Source organism: Bos javanicus, chromosome 10, assembly GCF_032452875.1.
Source record: "Bos javanicus breed banteng chromosome 10, ARS-OSU_banteng_1.0, whole genome shotgun sequence".
NCBI lineage: Eukaryota > Metazoa > Chordata > Mammalia > Artiodactyla > Bovidae > Bos > Bos javanicus.
In genome coordinates, this window is record NC_083877.1 from 50,892,249 (window position 1) to 50,904,683 (window position 12,435).

Genomic DNA, 12,435 nt, shown 5'->3' on the forward strand with positions numbered 1-12,435 from the left:
TATCTGAGGAGTTCCTGGAGCCGGTCCCCCACTGATACCAACAGACAACTGCACTGCTTTAAGAATCCAGAACAGTTATTTTGTGCAATGTTCTACTGCTAGATTTGTCTGTTTTCTCATGACGAAGTTAAACATTCTTGACAGTTTGGCAGGTGATGTGTCCTCCAGTGATTCAGATCAGAAAGTACAGGTCTCCATTTTAAGATAACTCCACTGTCAGATTTTTCAAAAGACAAAAACTCATTTATTCAACAGATAACATGATCTTTGGGTTAATATAGCCTAGAGAGTGTATTAAAAACCAGAGACAGCACTTTGCAGACAAAATTCTGTCTAGTCAAAGCTATGGTTTTTCCAGTAGTCATGTATGAATGTGGGAGTTAGACTATAAAGAAAGCTGAGCACCAAAGAATTGATGCTTTTGAACCATGGAGCTGGAGAAGACTCTTAAGAGTCCCTTGGACTGCAAGGAGATCAAACCAGTCAATCCTAAAGGAAATCAACCCGGAATAGTCATTGGAAGGATGGATGCTGAAGCTGAAGCTCCAATACTTTGGCCACCTGATGCCAAGAGCAGACTTACTGGAAAAGACCTTGATGCTGGGAAAGACTGAGGACATGAGAAGAGGGTGACAGAGAATGAGATGGTTGGACGGCGTCATCAACTCACATGAGCTTGAGCAAACTCCAGGAGACAGTGAAGGACCAGCGAAGCCTGGGTGTGCTATAGTGCATAGGGTCCCAGAGTACAACACAACTGAGCGACTGAACCACAAATATAACCCCCCTTTACAAGTGTCCACAGAAGGTGAAAGCAATGTGGTGAGTGGAAAAGACACTGGCATGAGAACTGAGGTTTAGAGCCAATTCCGTCAGTAATTAATTGTGGGTTCTTAGGTTAAACTCCAAAAAACTTCATCTATTAAAAAGAGAGAAAGAGAGAGGATTGAGCCAAAAGATTCCTAAAGATCCTTTGAATTCTAATGTTCTATGACTGTGGGTCAACTTGTAATAGAGACCGAAGTGGATTTTTGAATCAGGAGACCGGATTTCAGCATTAGTTCAGCCACATACCAGCTATGTGAAAATGTACAAACCATTTAATCTTTCTAAGCCTTACAGAGATTTTCCTGACAGGGTTCAGAAGGATTAAGGGGTTATTGCAAGTCATATAAACCATAAATACTTACCTGACAGGTATTATTGTATAATGTCCAGTTTTTCTTTTTGCTCTAATTTGCTAATGAGAAAAGGCAATCTAAAGCGACCCAGACTTCAATTTGAATTTTTAAAACCAGGAAATGCCAAGAATTAAGCGCCATATTCTGTTTATGGAGTTTATAGAATAGTTTTAATCCATAAATGCTTTTGATTTGATGATTAATCATATTGGCTAAAGTTACTTGTACAGCGTAGTCCCTCATAAGATGGTCATTGTTCCTGGAAGCCCAAATTATGACGGGAGAAAACAGTGAACAAGGTATACGGGAATGGTAACAAGTACTTACAAACCAAATTTCTTTTTCAGTAATCAATTTTGTGTTGAGTCGTCAGGACCTCTGGAGATGACAACTAAGGCTAGTGCAGATGGGAAGGTGTCCTGTTTTGTGTTTTCAGTGAGATGGGCAGCCCTAGAATAAACTAAACCTCCTTGGGGAAAAAAGGCATGTTTTCCCATGAGACGTCTAGTGGGACTTGTCACACAGGTCAGCCCTATATATTCTTTATATTAACCACCCTAGAGTTTCTTTCCTGCCTTTGAACGGAACTCTGGGAACCTAGTTCTTTTGCGCACGGTGGCCACATTTTCCCGATTATTCAGCAGAACCGGTAAAGTATTCCCCTGGAAAAGGTTTAGGGCAAGCACACGCCCCTTGGTTCGGGTTGAGTAACGCGCGAACTATCTATGACAAGAGTGCCTGGCGCACTGCTATTGCTCAAGACTCGAGACGTTGCCAGAAAATGTGTAACGAAGCGGCGGAGGAACGGCGGCACGGCAGACGTTGGTGCGGTTGAACGCGCCCGATCTCCCAGTCCTAGTAAGGGGTCGCACCGCCCAGGTGGCCGCGATCCGCTTCCCGGCGCGCGCCGAGCTCCTTCCCTTATCCACCCCGTTAGTGCGCACGCGCGCCTGTCATCCGGGTGCTGGTGGCGGCTGCAGGTTGCGCCGGGGTGGCGAACAGGGGGCGGGGCCTGCGGCTCATTGTGCGCAGCGCTGCGCGGCGCCGGCGGCCGGCGAGGCCTGAGTCGAAGTTGGAGCCGCTGCCGCCGCCCTGCAGTTCACTCGCTGCCTTGGCAGCGCGCCGCTCTTCTAAAATGGCTGCCGCTACCGGTGCTGTGGCAGCCTCGGCTGCCTCAGGTCAGGCAGAAGGTAAAAAGATCACCGATCTGCGGGTCATCGATCTCAAGTCCGAGCTGAAACGGCGGAACCTGGATATCACCGGAGTCAAGACCGTGCTCGTTTCCCGACTCAAGCAGGTGAGGCCCGGCGAGGTCCGGGAAGGCGAGCTTAGGCCGCGCCTCAGAGCCCCCACTACCGCCGCAGCCCCTGGCCGCTCAGCCTCCGGGGCCCACGGTGCGGTGCGGTGGGGAGGTCCCGGGCGTCGCCCGCGCGCGCGCGGGGAGAGTGAGGACCCTCCCGCAGCACCCCCGCCCCCGCGCGCCGGGCCGGGCCTGCCAGGGGCCCGCGAGCCGCCCGGGACTGGCCGCCGTAGCCGAGCGCGCCTCTGCCTCCCCCGGGACGTCCCCGCCAGGCTGCCGAGGGCTGCGGCCGGTCGGCGCGGCCTCCCAAGGGCGATCGTGGAGACCCGGGAGGCACTCGGTCCCCAGTCTTTAGCGATGGTGAGCGCGTGCATTTCTTGGCCTCGTAGGGACTGGTTACTTTGGTGACTTCTGCAAAGTTACCGTTTAATTGTGCCCAACCGTTTTCTCCCCATACTAGCGGGGAATTGGTAGTGGGATTTGATGGGTGGGTAAGAGAAAGGTTTGTCCGCTGGGTTTTCAGTTTTTGCATTAGCACAGTAATTTGCTTTTTCTTCCCTGATTATCTTTTTGGTTTGAGTGAGCGTTGGAATTACAGTAGAGGAGAACTAAGTTTGCATTATAGACATTAGGGAAGCTCCTTTTCTTTACTTTCGTAGCTAGCAACTTTTCTGCAATTGAGAATATTTAGAGTTTTGTTCAGTATGATAATATGTGATAGTTAATTTTCTCGACTAGGTAAAGTGTAAAGCTCCATGTGATTTTTCTACCTAATGATATTTCCTCCTGAAAGTTTCTCTCACTTGTGTAGTTTAATTGCTCCTTTGTGAAGTTGGTTTATGAAATGACTGGCAATTCTAATGTCTTGAGGCTTGAGGTTTGCTAATTTTTTTTCATTTCGTTTTTATAAAATAAGTTTAGATAGACTGTGTAGCATATTAACTTCTCTTTCTAATGTAGGCTATTGAAGAGGAAGGAGGCGATCCAGATAATATTGAATTAACTGTTTCAACTGATACTCCAAACAAGAAACCAACCAAAGGCAAAGGTTGTTACGAGTTATAAACATATTTTAAAATATATTTTGGTTATATAACTTGCCTCTGCTCTTATGCTACTTGCCCTGTTTATATAGTGCTACTCTTTGCTATTTCCCTCTGGCACTCTGCCTTGTTGGGTCAAGGAAGAAAAGTACTGTTGCCAGGCTTTGGGTGACTAGTAGCCCTTAAGATTTGGCTGAAGTTGTCCTGAAAGTGAGACCAGTTCTTTATTGCTTCCGAATAAATTACAAAGTCAAGTTGCATAATATTTCTTCCTTCATAGTGTGAAGACCTGAAGAATAAAATATGGTTTAAAACATGTCTACCTTGCCCCACAATTGGCAGAGTATTGATGGAATTCCTACCAAATCTTTCACCTTGGCTCCTTGCTGTTTTCTCTAGTATATTAAAATTTTATAACCTTTGTATTTACTATTTTGTTTGTCTTGGTGAACTTAATTTGCATTTAGGCCATTATACATTCTAATTTTCAGTAAAACTCAAAAAGACCTCACCAATCATACTAACAATGTAGGGGAAAAAGAATCCAAAAATCCATGACTAATTAGCTTTAAAAAAAAGTTTTAACTTACAGGGATATATTAAAGATTTCAATTTTCTAACTTTTAAACTAGGCCAGAATATATTTCTGGGATATGGTGATTTAGTGAATAGGTAAAGGTGGTTTAAGTTAACATTTTAACAATGTAAGTGGGGCTTAGATATGTTTAAAAGGTTCTAGTTGGTGAAATCCTTATTTGAATAACTATGGATTTCTCGCTTTGTCCCATAAGGACAGTGTTAGAGGGTGGGCATTGTGTGGGTATCTGAATCCTGGTACCTACCTACAATTTCCTTGCAGCTGCAGCATTTTAAACCTAACACTCTTTACTGCTTGAAGTGATCGATTTGCTACTCTCTGCTGTAGACCAGATTGATTGCAGCTACAGTAAAATGGTTGAATGGAATAACTTTGAAAAGAAGGGAATAGTCAAGTTTGAGCTTAAGCAATCTGTATGAGTATCAGGACCAGGGACATCTTGATGGTATCTCTCTATGTGCGTTTTCTTACCTTTGCAAGAGTCTCCTGTTTGTGCCAAAGGAAATTAAAAAGGGCTAAGAAGCATTTCCAGGATAGGAAAGGAATGACTGGTGGAAATGGAGTTTACAGGAGTTACCTTGAAGATATGTGGCTTTCACTTAATTCTTGCCCAGTATATAACTTTGAGAGATACATTTCCCTGTGGTTAGAGAAGCATGTTGAGAAGCCTCTGCTGACAAACCCAGAGGCAATTTCAAAATGAGGAAGCATAAAAAAATTCAGGAATAAGTACATCAGGAATTAACCCTGTTTCTTACAGTGATTTCTTATAATGATTTTGATTCATGTCATTTATTTAGCACATTGTGGTAGTTTGATAGATGTTGTATGTTCACTGTGGTCCCAAGTTATTCAAGCTGATTAATGACTTAGCATGTAAAGTAAATCTCATGTATTTATTTTCACCTACTTTTAATTTCTGTGTGTATCCCTTTCTTTTTCAGTCATTAGGAACTTCATCTTACCGTTAGAAATAAATTCAGCAATAAACTATTTTAAGAAGTTTTTCAGTATACATATGTACATAGGTATATATGTGTATGTGTATAAAATAAGTATGTTAATTTTTCCCTCTTGTATAGATTATAAGGATACTTGAAATTTAATTTTTCCATAATCCTGATGTTAAGGTATCTTATGGTATTTAGTTAGGAGTTGCAATATTAAGTATTTGTCTGCAGCAGACTACAACTGAGTACTTCATCAGACTCATTCTGGGACATGTGTGATAAATAGTTCTTGTCTCCTTGAGTTCCATTTATCATTGTTCTCAAAATCCTATGAATTACAAAGAATATAATGTAAACCCCAAACTAAGAACCTGGTTTGAATTAATTTACAGTTAAGATGCTTATAAATAAGATTATTTTAAATTTTAAGTTTAGAAATAACTTTTAGGCATCAAATTTGAATAGGGAAACTTTAAATATATCAGTAATTAACAGATTTTTAAAATGAAATATTATTCTAAAATAAGGTTCTTTTTGCGACATCTTATTTCACTTAGTATCTGTCTTGAAAATAATTTTATCTTGATCAAACTACTTTTCTTTCAGTGGGTCTACTTTTTTATAAAAGTGGAAAATTTACTAGACCATCTGTAAGTGTCTCTTAATTCTAAAATTTAATAATTATATGTAACCAGGAGCCAGAAGAAAAAATCTTTCTGTTGAACTAAAATAGATATATAAGAAAGGCACAGGAAAGCTCACAGTTCCTGAGTTAATATAGATTTCTTCAGCTGAGCATACTAAAATAAAATAGGAAAAGAATAAAGAAAGGGTTTACTTAGAGGCAGTCATGTAGAGAAGAGCAAGATAAAACATTTAATAGCTTGTTAGACAAAATAAATAATTTTTATGATGATGTGGCTTAATGTAGCAAGTAAAAGTTAAATGGTGTTGAATGATAAGGCGAGAGAAGCTTGATGGGTCGTAACATTTCTTAGGTGAAATATTAAGCTTGTTCTCTTACAAGTGCAGAGCCCTGTTTCTTAAGAAAATTTTTTGTGTTAAAATGATTGTGTTTTGACAGATTAAAGGAAAAGGAATCTGCATTCTTAAGTATTTTGTGGGATATTTTAAAAATACTGTTATAAGCACAAACTCACAAATTTGTAACAAATGTTGATAATGTTATAGTGAGTCCAAATATTTATGACTAACATATTTGTAAAAATCTATCTGCTTGTAGTTGGTATGGTGAAATTTGTAGCTTAATTGGTTCTCACTTCTGAACCTTTTCTCATTCTCTTTGCTATGTAGAAGAAAGCTTCACCGGTGAGATTTATGGTTATTATTTGGGTGTGTGTTAGAAAGCGGTTAAACAGGTAGAACTAACTCCTCATTAGCCTCTTTTAGAGATTATAGATGTAAACTTTCTTTTGGTTCACTTGTAAATAGCATATCATTCTTTTGCATTTTCAACCTTTAGAGTCACCTAAACTTTGGCAAAAGTTACTTAAAGTAGTTAATCAGTGCAGTATTCAGAAGTATATATAGTCAGTATTTAACTGAATTGAAACTCACAATACTTTAAGTTTTTAAGAATCTGATTTGTTCCCACTATAGAGTATATTTTTGGGTTACAGGTTTATCCAGACATAATGCTTGATTATGTGTGTAAAGTGCCATACTCAGTATACACAATCAGTATAATTAATTGCATATTTTCTCTGTTAAGCTTTCTAAAATATGTATGCCAAATAAGAATATAGTAATCAACCACATAAAATGAATTTAATATAGTATCAAAGTAAACTGTAACTTTTTTTAACTGTAGTATGTTTGGATGTTAAGGAAATTTTAATCAGAACTGTGGCATTGAGAAGCATTCTGAGGCCAAAAGTATCAAACCTTTTTTGGGGACCTACTGGGCTAGAAGCTCTGTGAGGGTAAGGACAGTCTTTTATTTACATTAGTTTCTGTAATGCCTAGCAGGTTGCTTTGCACATAAGAGGTGCTCAGAAAATATTTGTTGAATGAATACCAAGAGTCATATGATGACTTTCTTAACAACTGCTTTGAAAAATATTTCTTTTGGTGCTTACTTTTAACTGCATATTTCTTTGTAGGAAGCACTGGATCAGAGATTAATAGTCTTTACTATCTTCTATATGATTTTTCTTTTTAAGGTGCCTTTCTCAAAAACACTAGTGGCTTCTCCTTAAACACTGATATGTGAAATACACTTACTTTTAGAACACACGAATCATGGGCACCTGCCTTTTCTCCCTTACCAAGTTGTTGCTGTGTTGGAAAGCCTCATAACTTTTGCTAGAATATTGTCTGACCTCAAAAGTTGTATATGTCATTTTCATTTCACAAAATCAGGCAGTTTTACCTCTGTTCTTAAAACCAGCATTCGATTTATGCAGTTGTATATGGTGGATTATGTTTATTATCCAAGTACTTTTTTTACTTTTATTTTATCGTGTCAAATATGGTGTGTATCAACAATCTTGGTGGAGAGATAGGTAAAATTTTCTAGTACTTTAAGAAAATGTCTTTCTCCCATGTCATTCACCTTCCAGGTATTTTGAATCAAGGGCAGAAGATTCTGACTTTCTCTTTCATGAACTCATGTAAAGTGAAGTGTGAATTGTCTAGGAATTAGAGGAAAAAGCAATCATTATTACCAGTTGGTGGCATCAGAAATGACTTTAATGAAGAGGTTGAATAATGGCTTAGGGTTTACGGCTGAAATCTACTGATTTATTTAAGATCTCACATATGACAGTAAAAGGGCCTCAGTGTGGTGCAATTCTAGGAGTTAACCGTTCACACCATAAACTCCACAGTCCCAGTTAGCCTCTAGTTCTGGTATCCTGGAATAGTTTGTATTATGGCTTAACAGAATTGTTTTCCAGATCATAAAAGTGAAATATTTTCATTTTTAAAACTAGATAATCCAGAAAAGTACAAAAAAGTGAAAATTGCCCATAATTCCACCACTCTGACTTTATCAGAAGTTACATTTTATTTATCTAAGCTGTATATGTACATGTGCATGTACTTGTAAGAGGTTTATGTTTAAGGATTTTTGTTTCTTTGTTTTTTACCTTTTTGAGAACTAATACAAGTTTATACCTACTCTAGGTGTTTTGTGGAAGGTAGGCAGAATTTAAGTTTTCTCTAGTCTGGAGAATCTGAAAATAGTAACCTTCCTCATATTCTTACTCCAACTTCTTTGGTTACACTCAATCTGACCTACATTAGAGTCATTTAAGTTTAAAAAAATACAGATACAAGGCTCCTGCCCCCAGAGAGTTGGTTTTGTTTACTCTTTGGGGGGCCCAGGAATCAGTATTTTCTAAAAGTTCCCCAGGTGATTCTCAAGCAGCTAAAGAACCACTGGGTGCTCTAGCCTCATTGAAACTTAGCATCATTTTCATTCATCCCTTTCTGCCTGTTGGTTAGTTCTCTATACCTTACACAATTAGTCTCAATTTGCATATATATGTGATTAATTCTCTATACAGTTTTCAGAAAACTTCCATATTGCTTTACTTGATTTGCACAAAAATGCTGAGAGTTAAGCAGTACTACTTTCTTTTAATTGATAGGATACAAAAGTAATCCACTAAGAACTCAGTTACATTTTTGCTGCCTTTGAAAATCTTGTGCAAATGTTCACAGGTATGTGTGGATGTTCAGTTTGGTTGTCTTTAGATGATAAAGTTAAGAGATTTTTAAAATATGTATTTGGTATTTTTCAGATTTATTTTATTATGTGAATATGAATTACCTTTATGGTAGACTTTTTAAAAATAATAAAATGACCTATGGGATGACTGCTATGTTTAACACAATGTGCAAATCAGAAATCTGATTTCTTTAATACAAGAGAGGCTAAAACACATATGCAAACAGTTAGCACAAGACAATAGTACATGATTATTTTAAGATTTCGTGCAGTTGGGGAGAGGTTGTTGCTGGAAACGTTAACATTGTTCTATTTGGCCTGGTCTCAGTCTTATTCCCTCTTCTCTAACAGAAATTTGTGACTGACCCTTTTGTGCGTTTCATAACTTCCGTTAATATTTAGTGGAGAAGTTACTCAGCCACAAAGTTTTTTGGCAAATTACTTTAAACTCTACTTACTAAGTAGATTTTTTGTTTTGTTTTTGTGTTTGGAGGTATTTCTGAACTTGAAGAGGAAAATTACCAACCCTTTTAAGAACATAAGGAGAAAACCAAATTTTCATCTTGAAATATGTATTCTTAATTCTGAAACACAAGTATTCTGAAAAGTTTGGCAAAAATGAAGCTATTTATAGTGTTATTTCCGTGATAAATTGAGAGACTGTTCCAGAAGCCATGGGGAGGTTTAAACTAATAATTGGTATATATACTATTGTACTCTTTGAAAATCTGACAGTTCTAAAACGTGTCTGGCCCCAGTGGTCTCATTAAGGGTTTGTGGACCTATACAAACTTACAATGCATAAATAAGGAGGTGTTTTAACATCTTCTTCCTTTGGTGTATTTTTACTTTTGACTCTATAATCGTGCAAAGAACATTGCAGTGTATTTTATGTAATTTCAAGATAGCTGTATGTTACTACTATGATAGTTTGAGATATGATAAGTGATTTTGCTTCCATTTTTTATTTTGCTACTCAGACTATCTTTATGCTCAATTTCTTTTTTAGTTTTGTTCCTCAAAGCATTAATTAGGCTTTTTTTACATTGCACTTTGAGTTAGCTTCCTCATCCTGGTGGTGCTGCTTTCCTCTGGACCAGTTCATATTGCTTTGGTTCATGCCAGATTCTTTGAAGGACAAAAGATTCATTTATTAGTTTGTTATAGGACATTTCATAGCACAGGCTTACATGGGAGATGAGGTATAAATGGTTACTGACTGTACAAAAATGTGTCTAAGCTGGTGGTGCTTGTTGAATTAAGTGGGATTTGACTTTTGAGTTATTTCTTATCTGTGACATCATAAAAGTTAGGAATCTATAGATGTACTTTGTAGTATCATTCAACTCCAAGTTTACAGTCCTTACTGACAATATGGGGTTGTACATGATGCTGATTTGATTGGCATGTCACAGTGAGGCTGAATAAAAGTCTGAATTTTGTTTACTGCTAGCGTTCAGCTTAGAAACTACACCGTCATCTTTCGAGATCTATATAATGCTCATTATGTAGCACTGTACTAGGTTCTAGGCTGGATGATGAACATCTTAGCTGTCTGAGAGGTGAATTATCTTTGTTCGGGGGAAGGATGATACTTTTTATAAAGGAAGAGATTACAATATAGTTGCTAATTGAACATGTGTAAATAAATGCAGTTACAGATTATGAGAGCAGTCAAAAATTAGTGTGTAGAATGTCAGTTTAAGGTTATTATTAGTTTCATTAATGTATGTTTGAAAAATCTTGTCCTTTTAGTTTTTATGTTTATAAGCTGATGACACATTGTGTCCAGTGCTTTCATGTGATACAATTGTTAAAAACAATAAAGGATAGCAATTTGGACCTTTCTCTGTATCTCTGTCTCTTGCTGCCTGTTTGTCATGGGACAAGTTACATAATCTCTGTGACTCTCTCATTTTAAAATTTTACAGATGTGGCTTGTGGAGCCTCTGTTCATGCTAAAAGAGATGACATTTTTAACTGCTGGCACATTGTAGCTAAGCTTTTGTCGTTTTTGAGGAGCGGAGTAGACCTGGGTTTAAACTGAAGCACTGCCCTTACTAGCTTTGTAATCTGATTAACTTTTCAGTGTTTTGTAGAAGGGGGCTAGTTAAGAGGATAAAGTACATGCATTGATATATCTGAAGCGTGTATCCTAGTGCCTGCACTGTGGAAGCTGCTTGAGCAGCAGTAGTGACTGCATCTGTTGTTTTTGTTGATGTAGTGTAATTTGGTTTTCCTTTAAGTAAATTAAGGAAACTGAAACTCGCCATGGAGTGTGCATAGTATATGTAGCTTGTCATTATGCTGAGGGCTTCCATTTCAAAGATGGTATCTATAAATTGAGTTAACCACTTCTTACTAAAATAATGTCTTTTAAGTAGGTCATAGTAAGATGAAGTGGAAAGAATTTTAGTCCTGGAAATGAAGAAGCCTTGGCTTCTCAGTCTGACAGTGCCATTTACTAGCCTTGGGCAGGCTGTGTAACCTTGGTTCATTTTCTCTTTTGTAAAGTTGTGATTACTTGCCCTATGTACTGTGGGATGCTAGAAAAAAACCACCTGAACTTTTTTAAAGTGCTTTGCAAATTATAAAATACAAATGCATTTTATATTTATAAAGAGTAAATAGTATTTGCAAATGATCTGAAGGAATATCACTCAAAAGCTCTGCTCTATAGGTTATTTGGTGATGTGGGTGTTGGGGGTGGGTGGTGGAATCCTGTAGCTTTAAAAAGCTTATTTCTTCTCAGAGCTTTAAGGTTTTATATTGTGGTGGTGGTTGTTCAGTCACTCATTTGCTTCCGACTCTTTGCAACCCCATGGGCTGCAGCATGTCAGGCTTCCCTGTCCATCTCCTGGAACGTGCTCAAACTCATGTGCATTGAGTCGGTGATGCCAGCCAACCATCTCATCCTTTGTCATCCTCTTCTTCTCCTGCCTTCAATCTTTCCTAGCATCAGTTCAGTTCAGTTCAGTCCTCAGTCGTGTCCAACTCTTTGCAACTCCATGGACTGCAGCATGCCAGACTTCCCTGTCCATCACAGACTCCCAGAGTTGCTCAAACTTGTGTCCATCTAATCAGTGATGCCATCCAGGCATCTCATTTTCTCCTGTCCCCTTCTCCTCCTGCCTTCAATCTTTCCCAACATCAGGGTCTTTGCTAATGAGTTGGCTCTTCGCATCAGGTGGCCAAGTACTGGAGTTTCAGCTTCAACACCACTCCTTCCAATGAATATTCAGGGCTGATTTCTTTTAGGATTGATTGGTTTGATCTCCTTGCAGTCCAAGGAACTCTCAAGAGTCTTCTCCAACACCACAGTTCAAAAGCATCAATTCTTTGACACTCAGCCTTCTTTATGGTCCAACTCTCACATCCATATATGTCTAGTAGAAAAACCACAGCTTTGACTATACAGACCTTTGTCGGCAAAGTAATGTCTCTGCTTTTTAATATGCTGTCTAGGTTTGTCATAGCTTTTTTCCCAAGAAGCAAGTGTCTTTTAATTTCATGACTACAGTCACCATCTGCAGTGACTTTGGAGCCCAAGAAAATAAAGTCTGTCACTGTTTCCATTGTTTCCTCATCTATTTGCCATGAAGTGATGGGACCGGATGCCATGATCTTCGTTTTCTGAATGTTGAGTTTTAAGCCAATTTTTTCACTCTC

At 38.5% G+C, this 12,435-nt stretch overlaps 1 protein-coding gene across 2 annotated transcripts in view; it reads left to right on the forward strand.

Moving 5' to 3' along the window:
- The first annotated feature begins 2,204 nt into the window (after nucleotides 1–2,204).
- Nucleotides 2,205–12,435, forward strand: part of SLTM (SAFB like transcription modulator) — a 43,962-nt gene continuing 33,731 nt past the window's right edge. For both annotated transcript variants that reach the window (XM_061431152.1, XM_061431153.1), the window contains exons 1-2: nucleotides 2,205–2,478; nucleotides 3,442–3,529. In XM_061431152.1, coding sequence (XP_061287136.1) covers nucleotides 2,317–2,478; nucleotides 3,442–3,529 — 250 coding nt within the window. In that variant the 5' untranslated portion in view covers nucleotides 2,205–2,316. The remainder of the gene's footprint in view (nucleotides 2,479–3,441; nucleotides 3,530–12,435) is intronic.